Source organism: Myxocyprinus asiaticus, chromosome 43 (genome assembly GCF_019703515.2).
Source record: "Myxocyprinus asiaticus isolate MX2 ecotype Aquarium Trade chromosome 43, UBuf_Myxa_2, whole genome shotgun sequence".
Taxonomy (NCBI): Eukaryota; Metazoa; Chordata; class Actinopteri; order Cypriniformes; family Catostomidae; genus Myxocyprinus; species Myxocyprinus asiaticus.
In genome coordinates, this window is record NC_059386.1 from 36,256,851 (window position 1) to 36,283,301 (window position 26,451).

The window sequence follows — 26,451 nt, forward strand, 5'->3', positions numbered from 1 at the left end:
CACAGGACTTAATGACTACAGACCTGTCGCCCTGACGTCTGTGGTCATGAAATCATTTGAGAGACTGGTCTTGGCCCACCTGAAGAACATCACTGGACCCTTTCTAGATCCCCTTCAATTTGCTTATTGAGCAAACAGGTCTGTGGATGATGCAGTCAACATAGGATTGCATCATATCCTGCAACATCTGGACAGACCAGGGACATATGCAAGGATCCTTTTTGTGGACTTCAGTTCAGCTTTCAACACCATCATCCCAGCTATACTCCAGAATAAATTACACCAACTCTCTGTTCCCATGTTTGTCTGTCAGTGGATTACCAGCTTTCTGACGGACAGGCAGCAGCTTGTGAGACGGGAAACTCACTTCCAGCACCTGTACAATCAGCACTGGTGCCCCCTAGGGATGTGTGCTCTCTCCACTACTCTTCTCCCTCTACACCAACAACTGCATCGCCAAGGACCCCTCTGTCAAGCTCCTGAAGTTTGCAGATGACACCACTGTCATCGGCCTCATCCGAGATGACGATGAGTCTGCATACAGAAGGGAGGTTAAACAGCTGGCTGTCTGGTGCAGTCAAAACAACCCTGAGCTGAACATGCTCAAAATGGTGGAGATGATTGTGGACTTTAGGAGGAACCCCCCAACACTGACCCCCCTCACCATTCTGAACAGCACTGTGGCAGCAGTGGAGTCATTCAGGTTCCTGGGCTCTACCATCTCACAGGACCTGAAGTAGGAGACCCACATTGACTCCATTGTGAATAAGGCCCAGCAGAGGTTGTACTTCCTTCGCCAGCTGAGGAAATTCAACCTGCCACAGGCACTGCTGATACAGTTCTACTCAGCAGTCATTGAGTCTGTCCTCTGCACTCAATGAAGTGCTCTTTCTGAGTGCAGTCGTTTTCAAAAATATTTAATATACTTACAACTGGAAAAGTCATATAACAAGCATGTGTGTAATTAAAGTTTAAACTGAAAGCCTGAGATAAAACCTTTTTTTTTCTTACTAATAGTATTTTTGAGTTAAGGTTACTAGTGGATTTTATTGGTCAAATGTCACTTTGTCTCAGTGGATTCCAGAGCATTGATTGCACACATGACTGTTAGAGCACTCAAACCGCTATTGATCAGGTTAAATGGAGCTGATCGGTAACCGTTTTGGATGGAGAATCCCGTTTAAAGATCCAAATATACTGTGCACAGCACTAGAATGTGCCACGACAGGGTCAGTAATATTTCACCACTGAAATTGATATTGTGCAATATAATTTTATTAATATGCATCAAATGCTTTGACATCAGAACATTGTTGTGCATAATTGTTTCAATGTAAAAAAAGATTCTCGTATCCAAGCTTAATATGTATATTAATATATATATCACCTAAAAGTGTAACATTGTGACTCTGTAGCACTTTTAGTTTGTTTGACCAATGGCAGACAGAGGGAGTATTCAGGAAAGCAGTTTGAAAAGCTTTAAATTCTGGGGCATTTTTGTCACTTTCATGCCCTATTTAATATAATCTGACCCTCTGCAATGCTCGGAACTACTTCCAACATTTCTGTGGTTTTAAGAGTCGAGTGCGATGTTTTTACTCCTTTTGCGAATGGAAACCTCATGGCCTCCTGGCGTTTGGGTATGAAAAGGTCTTTATGTGTCTTAAGTGGCAAATACATGCTCTTCATACTTTGCAAACCGTGACCGCTGTGAGTGAGGAGAGGTTATTAATGGACTCTGTATCAAACGTCTGCTCATCCAGACGTGTTGAAAGGTCCTCTTCTGTTTCTCCAACGTGTTTCTTTGTTTTATTGCAGGTTCACACCAAGTTCCACTGTCGTCAAGCTCACACGCCCGGATCGGACACTTCCTGTCTCACCTTCTCCTATGACGGATTAACTCTGGCATCACGAGGAGGTGAGATAAATGCTTCTGTATGGTGGTATCTGGGTCGCTGACATACTGTAAAATACTTTTTGGAAGTATTTGGCAGTGTTTAAAACGGTTTAAACAGCATTTTGTTAATTAATTTATAATTATGATGCATGCCGCTCTTATGAGCTCATATTAATTAAGAGACTACACTGAATATTTATACTTGTAAAAATGAATTTGTCACACCACAGGACCATTTACAATAAACTAGTGAAGGTAAAAAAAAAAAATAAAGAATAAAAATGGTGAAAAAACTTGTTACAGTTACAACAACTAAAATATAAACATACATTTTATATATAAAAATGATTTGTATAAAATATACATTAAAGTTGTAATCTAAAATGCTGATATTATATTTGCGTGGTTATCATTGGGACAGAACAGTTGTACTATTAAGGAATAAAGCTCAATATAAAAAAGTTTACATTAATATAGAAAACTAACATTATTAAACAGATTATATTATGTTATATTATATTATAATATAATAAATTAAATTGTATTGTATATATTATAATATTGTATATTATATATTATTATATTACATCATATTAAATGATATTACAATATAATATATTAAATTGTATATATTATATTATGTATTATATATTATATATGATATATTATTATAATATAATATAATGCATTTAATTTAATTAAATTGTATATATTATAGTATTATATATTATATTATTAAATTATATTATGTTAGACTGACCATTCATTATATTGTAATTCATTTGAATAATCTTTTAATTTCCATAATTTTCAAAATCGATTGTATAAAAAAAAAAAAAAAAAAAAAAACGCACATTACCACATGATTATTTCATTGAATATCCTGCAAAATAATAATATTGTGATATGTACTGTTATTGTTAAATAAAATAACTCGTGGGTTTTAAATCATTCCAGACACAAAGCACAGCTGTATCAGAGACTAAAGCTCTTGTGTTTTCTGTGACCCTTGAGAGAGGAAAAACGTGCCAGTGTCCTGTAGATGTCACAGATACACATACAGACACTCGGCTGTGACCCCGACACAACTTACAAATGTTTCTTTGATCAAACAGCTCATCACTGGCTTGGATGTCGCTGTCGTTTAGAGATTCACACGTTTAAGAGTGTTAGTCAGCACTTGCATGGAGATCCCCACGTGTATTATTCACGTAATGTGACCAATCAGAGACGTGTATGAGTGCGACTCACCCTGCTGTCACCGTGTCCGTCCTCTGATTCATGCACACGTACAATGATGCTGATTCAGTCTTTACTCCTCTGTTTTTTCACATGTTAAAAGGGGCTTTCCGCTCACTCAATTTATTGATGCATTTTTGTCATTTGAGTTGCATCTGATGTTCGTTGAACATTTCCTAACCCTTGATTTGTGTGTTTTGTGTATTTTCAGGCGATGACACGCTGAAGACGTGGGACATCCGGAATTTCAGGAAACCTCTCAGTGTTGTTAACGGCTTGACTACTTTCTTTCCAATGTAAGGAAACTATTGAAATGGAACATTTCCACCCTGAATACATTTTCTGCAAAAAACTTCATGGAAATCAGTTATAACATTTGAACAAATTGTGTTCCAAAGATCAATTTCAGTGTTTTTGGTAGCATCTTAAAGACTGTATATGATACATGGTACTGTAAATATATTCATAATGCCTTATAGTATTCTATAATAATGCATGATATATTTTCATAAGTAAATGTAACTAGTATTATGGCAATACGTCAGGAGAGGCCATGCATTACGGTGATATTACCATGAGTAAAAGAACCGTCACACTACACTTCGCACTCCATTTACTCCCATTCAAACGCATCCGAATGTGTCGTGGGAGCTCATGCGAAGAAATTTCACATTCCACTGCGGAAAATAGTTCAAGTTTGGTGAACTCTGACCTGCGAGTCTAGATGAGGGGACACATGACAAATAGAAGTTCAAAAAGCTGCATGTATTTATTGTTGCAGGGAAGTGAGTTGATGGTATATTTTAATATAAAGTAATATTATTTGTTATTTGTGATTTATTTTCATATTCTGTTCATTGCGATGTCTGAAATAATCTTGCATGCTCAAAGTCTTGTGTTTAGGAACTGTGTGACGCAAACATTACCTCATAACCGTGGTAAAATCACTGAAACACACAGCCTGGAGTGGCAATAAAATAAAGTACACACATTGTTTTATAAACAATTTTACATGCAAATGTATTAATAACATAAAATATAAAATATATATAACACTCATTGATGATTATACCTTTAAAGAGTATAATGCATTATCATAACACAATACAACACATTAAATATTATGTTGATTGTCGATTTAATGTTTTAATGCATTATACTCTATGTATTATAATGCATTATAGCTATTGTTACAGTTAATTATAAGATTTATTAGAACTTAAGGGTTGGGAACCGGTTCTTTTTCAGTTCTGTTAACGGTTCTTGAACGTGCATTCTTACACCGACACAGACAGATATTCAAACCTCCTATGGTAATGTAAAATGGCACGTCCCTTTGGTATTCACGGTCATTTTTAACCAGAAGGGTCAACCTTTTTTTATGATGATAATTATACCATTTCTTCTTCCCTGAAGTAAGAACAATAAAATTATGCTGTTTTGATGTAGATTTCTAAATGTTACCATTAATTTGCATATACAAATATTCAAATATTTGAAAAAAAGAAATACAAAATTCAGAACCTACACTTCTATAAGTTGAAACATTAAGAAAATGTGAGAATGTGACATGAATTGGAGGCAGACTGCTGCCATCAGGTGAACAAAATATAAATAACACGACTTGAAAACCATGACATGCCAGTAACAGCCAGCAGATGACTGTAGACACATACTGTGTAGTCTGATGACTTGTTGTAACCTAATTTAATATTTTATTACTAGATATTTGGATATATATTTGGACATTATCAAACTATTATTTGTCAAAGTTTAGCATTTTAAATTGATTTGAAGTGTCAGTTTTTGCAGTTAATGTCATTATGCTTGCAATCAAACCTGACCATGGTGTTACAAAGAGAAGACACAGAATAAGCATTTTTTTACCAATAATTTATTTCAAACATAAAAATTTAATAATTCAAAGCAAATGCGTAATAATGTCAAGAAAATGAACATCAAGAAAATGAACATCAAGAAACAGAAATGAACTGAGTTGAATGAAAATTCAATTAGATTATAAAACAAAATCATCAGAGTAAACATTTTGCAATTTCAAACATTCCATAGTAAATTTTGGAAACATTAGTTTATGTTTGTGTGTGTGTGTGTGTTCTGCATTGTGTTATCTTCTCACCCCTTAATTTCTGAGTGTGTATTTAGCATTGTGGCTGCTTTATTTTGTTTTTTTTGTTTACAAATGTAAAACACAAAAGCTCTGTGTTATAGTCTCATCAGTTCATTTGTGTGTGTGTGTGTGTGTGTGTGTGTGTGTAAGTGTGTTTGTGTGTGAGTGGGTGTGAATGTTTTGCACTGAGGATGTTTTAGAGTCTCACCCTGTAATTTCTGTCTGTTTTTTTCTGCATTGTAGAAGCACTGCAGAATCATTTAATTCCTTACGATTCTCATCCCTGTACTAAGTAAGAAGTTACTACATTTTTAATCAGTCTTTGCACATATCTCTCGTGTTTTATTCCTTTTAAAACAGGACCGATTGCTGTTTCAGTCCAGATGATAAACTCCTCGTAACGGGCACCTCTGTAAAGAAAGATGAAGGCAACGGGAAACTGGTGTTCTTTGAGAGAGAATCTCTTAAAAAAGCCTATGAGATTGAAGTCGCCAATGCAGTAGGTTTACCAGCCCTGAATGTAATGTTTTGTTTCCATAAACATAGAATGAAACATCACCTTTGTTGTGTCTAACAGATTCGACCGAGGGCTTTAGGTTAATTTCTTAATTGTGCAGTTACTCAGAGCTGCTCAGCACAGGATTAGACTCATTAACGCCAACAAACGTATTCAGTTTATGTGCATGTGCCGCAGAACTGTTTAATTAAATTCAGCTTAATTATAGTGCATGTGCCGCAGAACTGTATTGATATTCCACAAACATTCTGGTGAGGGTTTGTTTTAAAGTTCAAACCCCAAGTATTAAATGTCTGCAAATAATTCAGCCCTATATACTGCTCAGTCCTAGTGGCGACCTCAACAAGACTTCAACATGCAGCTCTTGAGAGTGTTCAGTCTCACTGAGAGCTCTTTCTGAGGTCAGAGCTCATGCTGAGATGGGCGACTCTAGAAAGCACTCGGTTGAGTGACACTTGAAAGCTCCTGTGGCCGTCCGTGATGGAATGTGCTTTTCAGTGGGTTTGTCATGAAAGCTTTTGGTTTTCTCTGCTCCCGTCCCGTGCTTGAGCCCCATCACTCCACATCGATCCGTCTGTAGTCATACCACAGTAAGATTTAATGGTCTTCTTCCAGTTGTGGCATGTCTGAAACCTAACAGGATGTTGTAAAACAGGGGTACCACTTACCAAAAAAGAAAGCAAGCATTATTGTAATAGTTCACCCAAAAATGAAAGTTTGTCATCATTACTCACTAGGGGGTCGGAACGTTGTTATGGACCATGCGCGACACGGACTGGGATAAGCTGTTGCGCACCGTCTGCAGCACGTGAGCGGGGTCTGAGTTGGAGTGGCAAGTGGCCACTTTCCAACTTCTGGCATATAAAAAGAGTCAGTATGCCAGCGGCCTCTACCGTTAAGTGAGGGATAATGTACATTCAGCCGGTTTTTATCGCAAAATAACCCAGACAGGGTGATCAGGACCCCGATGCGAAGTGGCTACTAACCTAATGAATAAATGGGCATGAAATATTGATTTATTTTGATATGATGTCATTATGTGAGAAGAAAGAAATCGCAGAACAGCTGAAACCCACGGTTTGCATTGAAGTCTGACTGCTCATTATCCAGCTTATTACAAGACTACTTGCAAAATTGGTAAATAAATGAACATGAAACATTGATTTGAGTTGAATGTTTTTTTATTAGCTTACTTGTAGAGATTGCACAGTGATCCGAGAAGTAGGAAAGATGATTCGCAATATCCGGATGACCAGCTGTTATTCAGAAATATCAGACTTCTGGATGGCGCCATTGACCAATCAGAATAGAGGATTCCAGAGAGCTGCATTATAAAGCTAGTAAACACACATTTTTGTTTGATAATCCATTTTTATTATGCCATCGTGGTAAATTAATTAATGAATGTAGTGATAAGTGAGAGTTCCTAGGATGTGAGCAGCTCCGAGTAGAATCTCCGAGTTGCCATCTCGTAATTACAGTAATTCTGACACGACGTGAACACAACATACGAATATTCATCTCCGTCAGAACTTTGTGATTGGTCCAAAGCAAACGTCTTACATCTGCATACCCTGACCTCGTACGTGCTCAAACTGTTACTCTTATGGCTTTGTTCACACATAGCATCAAAACTGAACTTTTCTGGTAATGTTACCACTTCTCATTCTGGGAAATTGATTACCTTTTTTGCCCTTTTGGAGCCTGACAGTAATGTCACCATCCACTTTCTTTGCATGGAAAAGAGCTGCTCAAACATTCTGCATCTCACTTGGGTGAACTGTCACATAAACCGTAATCAATCAGAGCTCTCTACCTTATCAGCTTGTGTTCTGGACGGCTCTCGTTTGGTGAAAATACCTACGGACCGTCCAGGAGACTGAGGTTATTTATAGGTGATGTGCACTCCGGCGACCTGACGAGTGAGCTATTTACTGTGTTTATCCAGCGCGTCTCTCCTCAAGACGGCTGAAGAATTTAAGTGCTGTCTTTATGAAGTGGTACACCAGGCAGCTTTGTGAAAGGAAGAGCTACCAATCATTGGAGTGTAAACATTGGACAGGGCCGTGCTCTGCACTGTTAACTGGACACATTTCCACGCTAGAAAGAGTAAATACTCCAGGGGTGGCTCTTGACTTTCACAAGGTGCAAAAATCAGGTGAGACATCTGCCTTCTCCAGAATTCCTGGCAGACCATCTGGCTTCCACATTTGGAATGTAGCTGACCTCATTTGATGCCCGAAAACCATAACAGATCCAGTCGTCTTCGGATTTAATGATATAGTATTTATTTAAGTGTGTTATAACATCTTTGTAGATGTCAAGGAGCTGTATCATCAAGCCGATGTCTTTGTGCTCCTGGACTTCCACAGACAGGGTTATGCTTGACTTTGTTTAGTAATCTAACTTTGAGCTAAAAGCAGGATTACCCTTTAAAGTTAAGACAGACTCCTGGTGTCTTCTGCTCATGTTTAAGACTGTTTTCACACTTGGTTCAATATTTTGGATCTGAACCCGAATACAATTCCACCTCTCTTCTCCTACAGGTGTCTATTCACATTCACATTGTTGAATCATGGTATGTTTAAATGATCAACTTAAGTAATTATTTACTACTGTTGCTATAAGAGGAGAACCAATAATGGATTTTTCCAATACCAATAATTAAGGTGGTTTTCATTTTTGTTTATTATCCCCTTTTCTCCCAATTTAGAATGCCCAATTCCCACTACTTAGTAGATCCTCGTGGTGGTGTGGTTACTCACCTCAATCCGGGTGGCGGAGGACAAGTCTCGGTTGCCTCCGCTTCTGAGACATCAACCTGTGCATCTTATCACTTTGCTCGCTGTGCGTGACACGACGGAGACTCACAGCATGTGGAGGCTCATGCTACTTTCCGCAATCCACGCACAACTTACCACATGCCCCATCGAGAGCGAGAACCACTAATCGCGACCACGAGGAGGTTACCCCGTATGACTCTACCCTCCCTAGCAACCGGGCCAATTTGGTTACTTAGGAGACCTGACTGGAGTCACTCAGCACACCCTGGATTCGAACTCGCGACTCCAAGCGTGGTAGACAGCGTCAATACTCGCTGAGCTACCCAGGCCCCAAAGTTTGGGTTAATTGATTTATGGAATGCTAAAAAAAAATTCTAAAATTAATCTTCTCAGATGCAGTTTATTGTGCAACCCAAATCCCAGTAATAAAGAGAAAAACTTTAACAACTACCAGTATATACAGTATATGTATATATGTATGTATAATCAGGGTTGCAGGTAGGAATTCTTGAGCCCTGTACAAAATGCATGCAGCAGGCCCCCCTCCTGTCCATTGTCCATTGGAAGGGGAGGGGAAGAGGGTGCGGACAGTTATCCCATCAATATGCACTACCCGGAGGCTTTCACGATTATCGCCGTCTCTGCGTTTATAGCTGCTTCTCCCGCTGGACACGTTTAGATGCGCTCTACAATATGGAATAGCCTTTCGGTACACCCCCCTATTTCGGCCCCCCTCAAGCCCTGGCCCGGGACAAAAGACCCAGTTGTATATTATACCAGGCGCCCTGTGTATAATATATATATATATATATATTGAAACATGACCGATAGTTCTAAAAGCATCAATCGGTGCCAATTAATTAGCAAAAAGCTATTAATTGGTCGACCTCTAGATGCTAGGTAACGACTCATGAGGAGAAGACTTTTTTTCTGTTCTTTTGATTTACCACCAAACTTTTACCTTTACAGAATGGATTCATTAAAAGTGTTACGAAGAATGCAAGCTACTTTCCGAAAGTGATTATTTGGGACTAACAGCAATGATAAATGCATTATACTATAGTAAGTGTGACTGGGAGCATTCAAAGATGCAAGTTATGAAGACGACATATGACAAGTTGATTTAAAAAAAAAAAAAAAAAGATTTGTGCACATTGTCCTGCCGATAAACTTAGATCCACCCTTTGTTCCTTACAGTGACGCATGTGTTCAGCGGAAAGATCGAAGATTAAAGAAGATTCCAAAATGTCACTATTCTTTGCCATAACCGCAGTAAATGTGCTTAAAAACAATCTGACTGGCTCATAAAAAATATTACTGTTATTTTCTTTCCTCTTTGTGCTGAAACATTTGAGCTGCACATAAATACTTTTAAGCTAAAGGAATAGTTCACCCAAAAATGAACGCCTCATGTTGCTCCATACAGGAACATGAGTCAGTCTCCATTCACTTTCATTGCATGTTTTTTTTTCCATGCAATGAAGATGAATGTTGACTGAGGTTAACATTTTGCTAAACATCTCTTTTTGTGTTCCATGATTAAATAATGACAGAATTAAAACATTTTGGTGAGCTGTCTCTTTAAGAGTGCAGTGATTGCTTCATATATGCAAAAACCCTCATCTGCTGGCTCATGATGGATGTATATAGCAGGTTAGCTGTGCGAGCTGTGTGTACATGTTCGGGCTGGTGTATGGCTGCTATTTCCAGGCATTCACGGCACATCAGAGCGCCTTGTGGCTCCAGACGCAGTACGTTACAGTTGCACTGGGCTGGAATGGAATTCTCATGTGGTGCTGTTTGATCAATTATTTCTTGTTGTGATGCTATTGAGATGTTTAAAATGTCATCCGGTTCCTTGCCAAAGATCTCTTGTGTGGCATGATTGCGAGTTATCATTGGTGTGCAGGGGGGATGAACATACCTGCTCACACATGTACTGTTAAATAATACATTTTCATAATATGTTGTATAATAAAATTCATTTATTGTGTAGCTACATATTGTTCTGCAAAATTCTCACAAGATTCACATTTGCTGCTACTAATGTTGAGGTACAGGTAGGTTTAGGGGAAGGGTTGGGGTTAGGTTTAGGATTAGGGGTAAGGTTAACAGTGTAAATACAGACGTATTTAAATGCAGGTAATGTTCTGTAAGTACAATGCAACAATACATATGTTGGCATGGCGCTGTAGGTTCAGTAGTGGTGCAGCGAACACTGTCAAGAGTATTTTAGGAAGATTTTCTGTCCACATTGGTGGAAGAATTAAGACATTTATGAACTGTTAACATCATTCAAATAATTCAGTTTCAGTACTTTTTATGAAGCAGAACTTGTTCTGAATAAGAAGTAGCTGGTTGTACACATGCTCATCTCCGCACGTATGCAGATGTGCAGAATTACAACCCTTGCACACTCGCACACGCAATATCTGCAAGGTAATCGAGTGAAGTCTAAAGGGAGATTATTTTCTGCAACAAAAAAAGGCTCGGCTTTAAGCTCATTTCAGATCCACAACCAGATCTGTCTAAATAATCAATTACTCCATGGAGATGGATTAAGCTCTGTACATCCAGTTAAGTCAATCAGGGTTTGAAGGCATGGAGATACCTCGCCTGGGATCTGTCCCGTGGGTGGAGGAGGGTCCAAAGCCATATTCTAGGTCAGGCAGGCTTAACTGGGTCCGGCTGCTGGATTTCAGGCAAAGAGGAAGTCGAGCTTGTTGGGAAAGCTCAGGGTTCATAGCTGAACATCTGAGAGTTAAGCAGCTTTAACCCCAACCCCCCCGCCCCCCCCTCCCCTTCCATGCAGGGGTACGTACACTTCATAGACAACACGTCTGTTTAGAAAGAGGCCAACTTTCTTGTATGACATATATTTACTACACTCCCCCTCAAAAGTGAAAATTATCTCATTATTTACACACCCTCAAGTTATTTGAAACCAATATACTGTTATTTTTTTCGGTGGAACACAAATTTTGAAATTTTGAAGAATCTCTTTTCCATGCTACGAAAGTTCATAGTGACCACAAATGTCAAGCTCCAAAAATGCTCCATAAAAGTAGTCCATACGACTATTTTAAGTCTTCCGAATCATATGAAAGCTTTGTGTGAGGAACAGACTGAAATTCAAGTAATTCCCTTCTGACCTAACTCTCAAATCTCATTTGCACATGTATTCAATTAACAAATGTCGCATTTAGATGCGATTAACCAGATTTTATGTCATTGACTCAAAGCGGCAAGTAATAAACGGCACCACAAATGGTTGTGGGATTTGGGAAGAGTTTTGTAAATAACTACGGAAATTTCAGTCTTTTTTTTCTCACACAAAGCTATCATATGACTCAACTTATGTCGTATAAACTGTTCTTACAGTGCTTTTTTTTTGTCCATTTTGGAGAGGGCGCAGCCACTTTCCTTTACAGAATGGCAGTGTCAACATTCTGCCAAACATCTTTTGTGTTCCACGGTAGAAAGTAAGTCTTACATGTTTGTAACGACATGATAGTTAGGAAATAAAGAGAGAATTTTCATTTGTAGGGTGAACTGTTCATTTATTGTTTCCTTGCATCTTGCAATCTATGCTTAAGCATTTAATTGGCCTCCAGTTTTTCATTTTGAGCCATTACCTACATTCATCCAGTAGATGCACACGATTCCAGGTGTTCAGAACTCTAGGAAGAGGCAATGTTCCTCTGTCTAACACACACAAACACAGTGTCACAAATTCACACACTCTCTCCTTTGCCAGTGTCCCAGTTGTCACATGGAGTCTTGGAAATCCAGGCCTGTACTCAACAGCCAAATATAGTCAACTGGAGATGAGTGAGAAAGCACAAGCACGCTCTTTTCTCTGCTCAGTACCACTGATACAGCGGCTTCAGATATCACACGCTCTCTCACACAGACAGAGTTGTTTTGGTTTTGTTGCCTTTTTTGTCTGTTATAGGTTCACTTCCTGTTCAGATAATTATTTCTGCCTCTGTCTCACCCTTTGTTCATCTTTTGATTCCTCTCTCATTCTCTCCTCTTTTGTTATTTCAGAGTGTCGTCCGCTGTCTTTGGCATCCCAAGCTGAATCAAATCATGATTGGAACGGGGAACGGTCTGGCGAAGGTTTATTATGACCCAGTCAAGAGTCAGAGGTACAGTTTGATTGGGGGTCAGGCTCTATTAGCTCTTCACACGTTTCCCAAAAGATTCCCAAAACAAAAGCTGGTTTCCTCCACAACTGACATAGGAATAGGAGTTTCTTTTATGCTTGTTTGTTAAGATCTCTCTCAAGATGGACTCAGAAAGGCCCACACACACACAAAATAATCATTTTCAGGATTTGTTCCTGCATTTAAATGTAGTTGTCACTCGCAAAACTTTGCATTGTGTGCATGACCATAGAGGAACAGGAGATTTGGGAAGTTTGAAGCATCAAATCACTGTCCTACATTTCTGACAGAGAGAAAACTCAAACAAACCATTCATTTGTTCTTTCCATTATTGGCGACTAAAAAAAAACAATCAATTGTTTGCAAATTTAGAACAAAGTAGCATCCTATTTGCCATAAGGAAACACTGATGCCTTTAGTAGCTCAAATTGTGTACGTTATGTTTTGCTTTTCAGAGGTGCGATGTTATGTGTAGTAAAGAGTAAGAGGAAAGAGAAACATGCCGAGACCCTGACGCAAGACTACATCATCACCCGTGAGTATGATACCTCACATGGATGGGATATTTCCGAATGTGTATACAGTATACTGTATAAAATATATAAGTACATATAGAATATATGTAAAAGCACACTCAAACATCCAAAGCACTCATCTAAAACATTTTGTTTTTAGTGAGAAAAATGAAGCTTTTTACTAATGCTCTCAGACTGTTGGATCCTGCTGGATGCATATTCACAGACACACAGTCCGGCATGATAAGAGCCAAGAATAACGTTGATGGCGAATGATAATATTGCCCCTTCCTGCCCTCAGAAATGCCATCCTGCATTCAGTCCTCTCACAGATGCATTAACCAGCTTGTGTAGTAAGTGTGTGTGTGTGTGTTTGTGTTTGCACGAGAGTGAGTGCTTTCCATCGGATTTCCCAATGCTGCGGCTCACCCGCGGGGCACGACACCATTAGTGTGTGGCACTCAAGCAGCCACGTGTGTGCCATGAGAGGGCCAGTCCCGACCCTCAACCCCCGACCGGTTGATCACATGCTACACCACAACAAACCCCTGCCTGAAACGATTTCACATGCACTTAAAACCCTCCGTCCATCCATAGCGGGCCATTAAGACTCGCCTGCCGTAACACAAGTGCCGTTTAGTATTTTTTTCATGTGATCAATTCTATGAGCCGCAGAGCGGTAAGACGGTAGGTTGAGACGTGACGCATCACACAGATAGCGATGGAAAATTTGAGGTGACAGGACACAGAATGAATGGACTGAATGTGTCACCGGTAACCTTTTTGCTTAATGTAGCGTGCAAGAGAGGAATTAGCACAGTGACAACACAACTCCTGAATGGAAAATCGCTCCATCTTTCCCAGAGCATCTCTTGTGACTGTAGAGTAAAACACACACACATACACATCACGCTGGCCATTTATTTTGGTTGTGTTTGACTAGCTGTGAAATGTGGGCACCTTAATCAACGGCAAATAAAAACACATTGTACATGACAATACTGAGCTGTTGCTATGAGCGTTCTTAAGAGCGTAGTACTCACAGAAGGTGTGGGGTAAGATGTGCCATGTTTTTCGTCTAGGCAAGGAGAAATTAGATGGAGGTAAAACAAATTTGCCCAATTATATTTCAGGACATCTGCTATCAACTGAAATGAGAAGAAAGTGTTTGCCATAGAAAAGTGGCACAACTTGCCCCACGTTAGTGTAAGATGTGTCATGTCAAATAAAACATATGAACTTAAATACTGTACGCATAATTGTTTAATAATATATTGCTGAATTTTTTTACATGGCTTTATACTTTGGCAATTCACCAACATGCATGATATCTAATTTTATATATGGATGCATTTCATCTGACGTAAAATGTATTTTTACCTGCAAAAGTTTACTTTGGAATGTAAAAATGTTTTTAGCGTTAAAATAAATGCTAATCACATTTCACATGTGCATGTCTCAATCACAGACAGCTGTATATGATGGACACTTTCTAAATATATAGTCATATCACAAAAATTGTGCTCTCGTTCCTCAATTACAAGGGTGACACAGCTTACCCCACACTGACACATCTTACCCCACACTCCCTACAGATCAGTGTTTTTCTTGGTCATGTGTGTTGATGATGTTAAATGACTCATATGGTTGTGTCATGCGGTTCATGTCTCTCTTGTAGCTCACGCGTTGCCGATGTTTCGTGAGGCTCGACAGCGCAGCACCAGGAAACAGCTGGAAAAGGACCGACTCGACCCGCTCAAGTCACACAAGCCCGAACCACCCGTGTCCGGCCCAGGTGATGCAACTCTCTCAAACCTTTTTATTTTACATTTCATTTTATTTCTTTTATGTTGATTTCATGTTTATTGCTAGAAAACAATAAAATCACACATATCAGGGTTTTAAACTGTTTGTAGACGTGTCCCAAATTTAGTAACAGTTGCAAAAATCGCAAACCTCGGTAAAAAATTAAATTAAATAAAAGTCGCATTAAAAGCAAAAATTTTTATAATAATAAAAGTTGGCATGAGTAGTTTGGAATAATCTTTTATTATTATTATTATTATTATTATTATTTAAATAAGCAGTGTTTTAATATAATGTTTGACTTTTGACTTTTGTATTAACAATTAACTTTTGTCCACTAAATCCGTCAGGGGGTTTGAACAACACACAGGGAGCCTTGAAAAAGAAAATTTTGTTCAAGTCAAATGGAGTAACCCAAAGAAAACTGATTGATATCCGTGACTTGAAAAATTCATGATATGTAAGAAAAACAAAGTTTTTTTTTTTTTTTTTTACTTTGAAAAACTTTTGCTTTGTTTTTTAACATATTTTTATACCATTTGACATTTTTTGTCTTTTATTTTTATTTTTTTAAATGCTATAAATAATTTATGAAAATAAAATGATACCATTTTTTAAAAATAAAAATACTTTTAAAATAATTTATGAAACCAACATAGAAGCAAATAGTACATTTTTATGAACTTAATACATGACTCAAAATATATATATTTTAAAATATGTATTATTTATATCATTTGGGACAACCTTATTTGTCAATGACCCAAATAGAGAATAAAACAGCCAAATAATACATAGTTTGAATTCTTGGTGTGGGCTAACAACACTTTCTGAAGGTTAAGCTTTCTCTGACCATTTGCTGAAAAAGAAATATATTTTTTAAGAGTTTAAGGCTGTTGTTAGCTGTCAAACAAGCCAGAGTGTCTATGATCTTCCTCTCAGGATTTCCTCCATGACGAAGTGTTTCTGAGATCCCAGTTTACCATCACAGGCAACAGCGGAAACTTTGAGAAGATGGTTGTAAGAATTAATTAAAGATTTGGAACAGGGTCAGGAGTGGCTGTTTCCTATGGTACAGTTCTGTGGCATTTGAGTACTTCAGAGCGTTCAATGTTCCTCTACCTGACAGCATAACCAGCATATCACACAAACTCTCCCATCGCCACGGCTCAGACGCAGTATCTCATGCAACATAAATACAGTTTCTCTGTGCCAGAAAGTATGCTTTGCTTAACATATGCGTGCATGTATGTGTGAGCGAGAGAGGCCTCTGTTTTTCCGAAGATGTCTCCATTTACCCAGGCAAGGCATTCAGAAATGTGCACCGTTCTGCATTTGCTTGACTCTTACATTTTGTTTTGTTGTCCGAGCAGGTAGGGGTGGGCGAGTGGCGGCCCATGGCGGCACGCTGTCCTCTTACATCGTGAAAAACATCGCTGTGGACAAATCCGATGACAGCAACGCCCGAGAGGCCATTCTGCGTCACGCCAAAGAAGCCGCGGAGAATCCCTACTGGGTCGCACCGGCCTATAAAAAGTAAGACAGAAGACGAAATAGACAGATGCACCTGCTCTGGGTCTAAACCTAGTGATCTGCCATGCTGTCTACATAGTGAGATACCTTCTAAGGCAGCATCCTCACTGAGATTGAACCTAATAAGTGACTCATTTGGAACACACTACACAGATACTCCGTGTGTCCTACAAATATCACATGGGAGACTCGATTCACAATTGATAAATGTGCTTTACCTTTGATTTTAGACATTTTACATGCTGTTTTTTCTCAGAATTTGGAAAAAAGCAGGGTCTCAGGATGCATTTTTAAAAGTTGAACTACTTTTAACAAGGGAGTCACCAATACAAAACTTGTGTACCGATACAAATATCCGATTATTCAGAGCAACAGCTGCATAATCAAGTAATATAGCGATGTATCATATATTGGTGAGCATATCGGTATCGGCAATACTGAGCATTGTTTTAATTAAATACAAATGTTAGATACTCTTTTAGATATATTTAGATACAGTTATATAAAATGAAATTAAATAATAAAGTAATAAATACGCCGTCATGTGAATATTGATGATTACGAAAACAATAATTTATTTATTGTTTAATAAGTAATTTAAATTATTGATTTGTTTATAAATAAATATTTATGTGAAAATTATTCATCAAATTATTTATAAATAAAAATATTTATTTTTAATTTCAGTTAGCTTTAGATACTATTTTATAAAGATATTTTTGTGTACTATTTTGTACTTGACTTTTGTTTAATTGTTTAATTTCACTTAGATTTTGATGCTTAAAAAATGTAATTAAATTAAATTAAATAATTAAAGTAATAAATATGTCATGTGCAGATTGACAAATACGAAAACAGCTTCTTATTTTTGTTTTGTTCTTTAGTTGGATTTAGATGCTATTTTATAATGTTATACTATTTTGTAAAATAAAATAAAATGAAATAATAAGATAAAGTTATAAATATGATGTCATGTGCAGATTGACGATGAACACAATTACTTATTTTTGTTTTATTGTTTTATTTCAGTTAGCTTAGATACTATTTTATAAAGATAATTGAAGATGCAATTTTATGAAATATACATCTCATGTTGTGAGATGCTGAAAAATAGCTAACGTCACATCTTTGCTGTCTAGACAGCTCACTAGTGTTTGTAACAGAGCTGTTGTACAGCATGAAGTAGATTTTAGCAGAGCGGCGTGACACGGACAGATGGCAGGTGTGCCGGTAATGCAGCGGTCCTTGTACAGGTGAGGCGGGTGTCACAGACTGGTGTTTGATTACTAAAGGAGTGTGGTGAAGAGGTGCAGTGTGTTTCGGGTTACACCTGTGTGTGTCTCACACCTCTAATGTCACACCTCCACTAACGGATGCATAAATGTTTAAAGAACTGCGTCCACGTCTCAGATTACACACTGAGCTTTGAAGGATGAGTGGCATTTATTTAAAACAAAAAATAAGCACACTTTTCAAGCAAAAAAAAATGTTTTTTACGTCTTAAACTCTGGAGCATGTTTGGGCTGCCGCCTGCAATTTTTCACACTCAAATTTTAAAGCTCACCATTTATACATACTGTGGACTAATTGGTCTAATTCAAATTATTCTTAAATAAAATTGTATGTGTTTATAATCTTATGATAAACTGAATTTTTTGTTTTGTACTAACTTTGTAAGCATGTAGTTCTGGTTCTGTTCACCCCGTCTTCCTCCAAATAGTCTTATTTTATTCCATTAGATGGCTGAAAGTACTAGAAAAAATAATTTTTCCTCTATCACCTTCAGTCATAAAATGCCGATCTGAAATGTAGGTGGCGCTCTAACACATTTTAGTCCTCACAGATGTGCTCGTCCATAGACATTCAGTCTAATTTTCAGTTCAAGCACCACCCTCATTATTTCATTGAATATCTCGGCCTCTGAGTGGACTAGAAGCTCAATCAAGGTGTCATTAGAAAGCTTTGATTCTCCCCTTTGCGATGATGTATCATTGTGTCACTTATAACATATAAGCATATATTTCTGATGATTTGTTTAGCATGCTTTTCCTGCGGCACTGCATATTTTGTTCTGGACATCTAAGATATAACATTGGATTATTCACACAAGCAAACTCACAGACAATTAAACAATGGCTCATCGGTGGTATTAGTGCAACAGAATAAACTATACAGTCATGTTCTTGAGAATGAGAGCTTTCATATGATATATGATTTGTCCATTTAAGTGCTATTTTAAAGACTTTTATATTCATATTAATATTTCTACCACATAATCATTAGGTGGCACTTATTTGCCTTATTTTGTTATTTTAAGTAACAAATGCAGAAGTGTTAAAGTTCAGATTCTAAGCTTTCAAACTATACCACATATGCCTGACTTATGTATAGGTGGACTTGTGCATTTTAATCGCAATTTTTTGGCAATATAGCGCCCCCTTTTAGACCCGCCGGCGGGTCCATAGAGTTTAAGTCATTGAGCAAAAATGGCTCAGAAAAGTGAAGTTTCTTGTGAGAAAACTCCAGCAGTATTTGAGACTTGCTTTGCGATTCTGTTACATTATGCAATTAAATTTACACATTTTTAATGTAGCATTTTAAAGTCGCCAAATACTGTGTTGTATCTAATGCGCCGATGCTTCAATTTCTTTCAAGGCATCAATAAAGTTTCATTTTGTCTTATTTCTTTTCTCAGGGCCACTGTACTGTGTGGATTACAGTCAGATAAAATAGCCGCAGTCGTTTCCAAAAATACAATTTCTTTGTTTTTCTTTTCTTACTACTCCAAAGCCAGATTACATCCTGATTTGTATTTTTGACAAAGCACTAAAGATCTTAAGGGTGCCAAATCACGCTACCTGTCATGGAAGGAGTGATTCCATGAAAGGTTTTTCCAGGTTTATGGAATTTTTAATGGATATGGAAGTCCCAGTTTTATGATCTGTTTACCAGTAGTAAAATAGAAACTGGGCTCGTGGACTGTAAGCAAAGGCATCTGTCTTGGGTATGTATTTACATTTAGGGCATACGTATCACTGTAAAGCAGTAGAATGGACTGAAGTATGCTCTTTTTCTGAGCATTTGCTGAGAAGAAGCTGTCAGGAGTTTTATCTGTTCATCTGTTCCTCCCTGTTGGATGTTTATCTGGAGAGAAACACATTTGCAGAGGTGGTCCGTTCAGCCGCACCATTGGCAGAACTGAATCAAGCTAACTAAACCTGGTCTGTGACGGATAGCATGAGCTACTGTTTTATATACTGCTGTTGGTTTGGACAGGAACGCTGTATTTTGAGGAGCTGTCGTAGAAATCTGAACTGGTTGAATGTGTTGCATTATAGCAGAATTCAATGTGGAAAAGTAGGGATGAATCGTATATTGGTGACCATATCGGTATCGGCAATGCTGAGCGTTGTTTTAACACTTTTCTATTTTTGGGTAAAAATATTAAAACATTTTAAACATTTTTAGATAATAAAGTGAAATGAAATAATAAAAAATATAAAATAGTAATAAATACATCGTCATGTAAAGATTGATGATAACGAAAACTTTTAATATAATATGTTTATTAGTTTATAAATATGTAGGCCTATTTTTAGTAATTATTAATCAAATTATTTACAAATAAAAAATATTGTTGAATTTAAGTTAGCTTTAGATACTATTTTATAAAGATAATTATATATTCTATTTTAAAATACTGTCAAATGAAACAGAATAATAAAATAAAGTAATAAATATGGTGTCATGTGAAAATTGATGATTACTAAAATTTATTTTTGTTTTATTGTTTAATTTCACTTGGCTTTAGATACTATTATAAAATAAAATGAAGTGAAATACAAAAAAAAAAGTAATTAATACAGTGTCATTTGAAGATTGCTTATTACAAAAAAATATATATATTATTTTCAATTTCAGTTAGCTTTAGATAATATTTTATAAAGATCATTTTAGATGCAATTTTATAAAATAAAATGTTTTGTTTTTTTGTTTAATTTCAGTTATCTTTTCAACCAGTTTTTAGTTCTGTTTAGTTTTAGTTTTTCATTTACTTTTGTATTAATTTTAGTTTAGTTTAGTATCTAAAATTAATGGTTTCCATACTAGTTCAAGTTTTAGTTTATGATAATATAGTGGCAAGAAAAAGTATGTGAATCCTTTGGAATTAGCTGGTTTTCTGCTTTAATTGCTCATAAAATGAGATCTCATCTTCATTAAAGTCACAAGTATAAACAAACACAATGTACTTAAGCTAACAACACACAAACAATTATAATCTCATGTCTTTATTGAACACATCCCATTAAACATTCACAGTGCTGAGCAAAAAGTGAATCCCTAGGCTAAAGATGGCAAAAGAAGCTAATTCAAGTCAGAAATTGGCAAACATGGCATCTAATTAATGAAATGAGATTGGAGGTGTGGGTTAGAACTACTTCGACTTATAAAAAGCACTCAAACATTTTGAGTTTGTTATTCACAAGAAGCATCTGCTGACGTGGACCATGCCTCACTAAAAAGAGATCTCAGAAGACATACGATCAAGAACTGTTGCTTTGCATAAAGCTGGAAAGAGTTACAAAGTTATCTTGAAGAGCTTAGATATTCATCTGTCCACAGTTAGACAAACTGTCTATAAATGAAGAAGATTTAGTACTATAGGTACTCTCACTAGAAGTGGCCGTCCAGCCAAGATTATTCAGAGGGAACACTGCAGAATTCTCAATGAGGTAAAAAAGAACCCTAGAGTGACAGATAAAGACTTGAAGGAATCATTGGAGCTGGTTAACATCTCTGTTCATGAGTCTACTATATAGAAAATACCATACCAACAAGAAAACATCATCGCAACGGTGAAGTATGGTGGAGGGTGCATCATGATTTGGGGCTGATTCGAGGTCTGGACCGCTTGCCATTATCAAGGGAAAAATGAATTACCGAGTTTATCAATATATCTTACAAAATGTGACTCCAGTCAGGCTTCCTAAGCAACCAATTGGCCCGGTTGCTAGGGTGGGTAGAGTCACGTTGGGGTAACCTCCTCGTGGTCGCTATAATATGGTTCGTTCTTGGTGGGGCGTGTGGTGAGTTGTGTATGGATGCCGCGGAGAATAGCGTGAGCCTCCCATGCGCTATGTCTCCGCGGTAACGCGCTCAAAAAGACACGTGATAAGATGCGTGGATTGACGGTCTCAGATGCGGAGGCAACTGAGATTCGTCCTCCACCACCCGGATTGAAGCGAGTCACTACGCCACCACGAGGACCTAGAGTGCATTGGGAATTGGGCATTCCAAATTGGGAAGAAAAGGGGAGAAAAACCAAAAAAAAAAAGATAATGTCAGGGTGGCTGTGCACCAGCTGAAGCTCAGTAGAAGTTGGGTGATGCAGCAGGACAATGACCCTAAACATCGAAGTAAATCCACTACAGAATGGCTCCAAAAAAATAAAATCTAACTTTTGGAGTGTCCCAGTCAGAGCCCCAGACCTTAACCCAATAGAGATGCTGTGGAATGACCTCAAGAGAGCCGTTCACACCAGACATCCTCAGAATATGGCTGAGCTGATGCAGTTCTGTAAGGAAGAATGGTGTAAAATTCCTTCTGAACGTTGAGCAGGTCTTATCCGCAGCTATCGGAAACAGTTTTTAAATCCAAGGGTTCACTTACTTTTTCCAAAGCACTGTGAATGTTTAAAGGGATGTGTTCAATAAAGACATGAAAGATTATAACTGTGTGTTGATAGCTTAAGCACATTGTGTTTGTCTATACTTGTGACTTCGTCAGCATCGTCAGAATTGTAAAATTGGTTCATCCCAACAGTTAGCTAATTCAATTCAACCAATGAAGCTTTGTTAACAACTGGAGAAGGGTTAGCAACTCAGATTTCTGACGTTTTTATTAGACAGATTTACAGTATGTGTATGTGTATTATACAGTTTTGTGTATTGTGTTTATTTTTGTTTGAAATGTATTTTTTATGATTCTGTCGTTTGATTGATCGGCATGTAACTGTATCTGCATCATTAGAAGAGAGTATAGCTCGTCTCATCACTCAATTACAACAGAAATGACACACACCACAGTAATGAGTGTCGTTGGACACAGAAAGAACTAATGATCATGAGGCTCTGTTACTGCTTTTGTTCTGCTGCTTTAGTTGATGTCTTCAGGTGTCCAAAGACACACACACACACACACACACACACACACACACATATAGCTGGAGTACTGTGCAGTTGATACTTGATAGGGTGTCTTGTGAATGCAAGTCAGTGTCTTGTGTCATCTGTCATTAAAGGTTGTGTCCTGTAATGTTACTTGTTTGTCATTGTTTGTCCTCTGATATGTCATCACTCGTGTGTAATCAGTGCTCTTATAACTGGTCATTACTGCATTGTTTTTAGCCTCGTTAAGGCCATGGAGTTTTCAAGAGTGCCTAATTGAAATACCTTTGATATTCAAGTTAAAGTGTTTCTCAATCACAAAACTTGAAACAAATTTTTTCAAACTATTAGAACAAAACCAAAACTTAGTTTGACTGTAACCTACATGAATTAACAGTAAGTATGCAGGTAACTATCAGGTCGTGCCCCTGTCACCCCAACCCCCCGGCCAAAATATTGTTTGACCAAACTATTACATCTTGATCAGATCATCATCGGTGATGATTTGGGGGTGCTTCAGCAAGGCTGGAATTGGGCAGATTCGTCTTTGTGAAGGACGCATGAGTCAAGTCACGTACAAGGTTATCCTGGAAGAAAACTTGCTTCCTTCTGCTCTGACGATGTTCCCCAACTCTGAGGATTGGTTTTTCCAGCAGGACAATGCTCCATACCATACAGCCAGGTCAATCAAGGTGTGGATGGAGGTCCACCGGATCAAGACCCTGTCATGACCAGCCCAATCTCCAGACCTGAACCCCATTGAAAACCTCTGTGATCAAGAGGAAGATGGATGTGACAAGGTTCTTTAACTTGCTCTCTGAAGGAGGAAGCGGGAGTCGGGTGAACAATCCAACGTGAGTTTTATTTCTACACATTTCAGCATCAACAACAAACAGCTTTTCAGCACAACATACAATCAATGAACACACAGTCAGCGTTGTGCGTCTCTCTCTCCCCTCCGGCAGTCTGGACACCCTTTTTATCCCTCTCCAGCTCTCACTGAAACACAGAACAGCTGTTAAGACAATTTTCCACAGGTGTCAATCCTTACTGTTCTTCTTCTCCCGGCCTCGCTCTCCACAGACGTCACTTGGCCACGCCCACATCACCACAATGGATGGCCACAAGCAAGCAAACAAACAAAGCCAAGCTGCTTGAATTTTTGCACCAGGAGTGGCATAAAGTCAACAAACCGCGATGTGAAAGACTGGTAGAGAGCATGCCAAGACACATGAAAGCTGAGATTGAAAATCAGGGTTATTCCACCAAATATTGATTTCTGAACTCTTCCTAAGTTAAAACATCAGTATTGTGTTGTTTATAAATGAATATGAACTTGTTTTCTTTGCATTATTCGAGGTCTGAAAACACGGCATCTTTTTTGTTATTTTGTCCAGCTGTCATTTTCTGCAAATAAATGCTCTAAATATTGTCAGTACTTTATAGAATAAAACAAAAATGTTCATTTTACTCAAACACATACCTATAAATAGTAAATCCAGAGAAACTGATCATTTTGCAGTGGGCTCTTCATTTTTTCCAGAGCTGTATATATAGTGCAGTATTTACAGTAAGTTGTGTATAAATGTCAAAAGGTGCATTTAAAAGTGTCCGAACTATTGTATAAAAACAGCATTAACTGTCCATGAGAATGTGTGTGCAAAAACCATTAACTGTGTGTGTTTTTGTGTGTCCCTCTGACTCAACACACACACAGCAGATGTTGTGTTTTAATCAGCGAGCGCTGCAAACGAATTAAACTAGGGAATTAGATTAATCCCTCTGACTGCATGTCACTCCTCACCCCTCATCCTCTCTCTCATTTCCTAAACGTGTTTGTGTGTGTGTGTCTCTCTTTCAGAAAGTTTAGCAGGTCTCAGTTCTTTAAACAGTCACTGGCCATATTAAACATGTTAAAAAGAGCCGATTTTTGAACTCCTACCCTCCAAACACCTGTCATATAGAGACACTTTTCACCATCCAATTAATTCCCCATTGATTAGTTCAAGTCCCACCCTACATACTTTCTCATTGAATATCCTGTTTCACTTGGAAATATTTGGGAAGTGAACACATTGTAGAAGTAAAATGGGTTGCAAATGTCTTTTCATGATAACCGATAGTCGTCTTTTCTCAAGGAACCCATTAAATAATTGTAACATTTTCTTCCATTCCTACAGTTGTACTTTATTTTTGCTGTTGTTTTAATATTGAGCGTGTGTTTTCTCTACACAGGACGCAGCCGGAGCCCGTGTTTGCCGAGGAGGAGGACGAGGAAGAGGAGGTCGACAAAGATCAGCCTGAATGGAAGAAACGCAAAATCTGATTTTCTGTTTTATTTTAACTTCAAGTTTATCAGTTGGAATTAAAAAACAGAGTCGCCACTTCAATTTGCATTCTCCCACAAATAGTTTCTCAACTTTTGAACCTTTAATTCTAGCGTGTGTGTGTATAAGTACGTTTCCAAGTGTAACGAAATAGAGACTTCCATTGATTTTCATTACAGCTCAGATTTCTTTTTGTACAGACAGTGGCTTAGATTTGTTATTATCAGCTGCCTAATTTTTTCTCCTTGTCCAATTGTATTTTAGTCCTTTATATTAAAAATAAACAAAAGCAGTGTGTGGCCACATCATATTTTTCTCGAACGTGTTGCAACGTCTCTTTTTGGAGTCATTTACCTTCTTTGGTATGGCGTGTGAAAACAGAGGTGTGATGTTTTTCCAAACTTTACTAAGTAGTGTAAAGTTGAAGTGTTTTGATATTTTGTTAAACCTGTAGGACGCTGTGCTGTTGTCACGTTGTTGTGATGTTCTCTGCTGATGTATGTACCGTTCCAGCCATGCCACATCACATGTTTGCGTGTCAGTCCGGCGTGTGCACAAACACGAGTTAACGCTGTCACAACAGATTCCTGTGCGTTCTGCTCATGTGTCCGTCCCACTCGAACCTGTGCATTCACCCTCGAGATACTCCACTTCTCCACGATGAGTCACAGCGTTCTGTAAATATTTATTTGAAGAATTTTCTTTAGATACTTCATTTTTGTTATTGAGACTGCAGCTTTCCAGGATTTCCTGGGGTCAGAGGACAGATGTGTTTCTATTATTCTGAGAACCAGATTATTTAGTGTGACGATAGATTCATATTTACAGTTTCTTCTTTGTCATCAATATTTCCGAATATTGTGGGTGAATCTCCTAAAAATATGTACAGGCTGCATTTCACCCTAAAATCTAAAGAAAAAAAGTCTGAAATTATATTTTGCATAAAGAGAAATGTAGCCTATTTTTAGGAACATTCAGATTTTTGTGCATTATGGCATTCATTTTACGACATTTTCCCACTTAATTCTCTTTACTGCTTTTTCGTAATTCTCATTCCTTTCAATTGTGATTTTTATTCAATTCTTATTGCTATAATAAATACTGTATATACAGTACAACCAATTTTAAGGCAGTACAACAAATACTACCAGGATGTGTAAGTACTTTACTATTAACATTATATATACAGGTATATTCAGTATACTATATATATACTGTATATATATATACTGTATATATATATATATATATATATATATATTTTTTTTTTTTTTTAATTTTTAAATGATTAATATTTTCATCTAATTAATTAATATAAAAAATAATTTTAGTTATTGAGATTTTGGGTGGAAAATGTGCTTAATTGTCAT

The 26,451-nt window shown here is 37.5% G+C and overlaps 1 protein-coding gene across 2 annotated transcripts in view; it reads left to right on the forward strand.

Moving 5' to 3' along the window:
• LOC127433816 (WD repeat-containing protein 70) overlaps positions 1 to 25,389 on the forward strand; it is an 89,011-nt gene extending 63,622 nt beyond the window's left edge. Inside the window, exons 11-18 of one of the 2 annotated variants that reach the window (XM_051686055.1) lie at positions 1,819 to 1,918; positions 3,348 to 3,432; positions 5,625 to 5,763; positions 12,615 to 12,715; positions 13,189 to 13,268; positions 14,927 to 15,043; positions 16,428 to 16,590; positions 24,990 to 25,389. In XM_051686055.1, coding sequence (XP_051542015.1) covers positions 1,819 to 1,918; positions 3,348 to 3,432; positions 5,625 to 5,763; positions 12,615 to 12,715; positions 13,189 to 13,268; positions 14,927 to 15,043; positions 16,428 to 16,590; positions 24,990 to 25,080 — 876 coding nt within the window. In that variant the 3' untranslated portion in view covers positions 25,081 to 25,389. The remainder of the gene's footprint in view (positions 1 to 1,818; positions 1,919 to 3,347; positions 3,433 to 5,624; positions 5,764 to 12,614; positions 12,716 to 13,188; positions 13,269 to 14,926; positions 15,044 to 16,427; positions 16,591 to 24,989) is intronic. The other variant, XM_051686056.1, reaches the window with a different exon arrangement.
• The last annotated feature ends 1,062 nt before the right edge of the window (positions 25,390 to 26,451 follow it).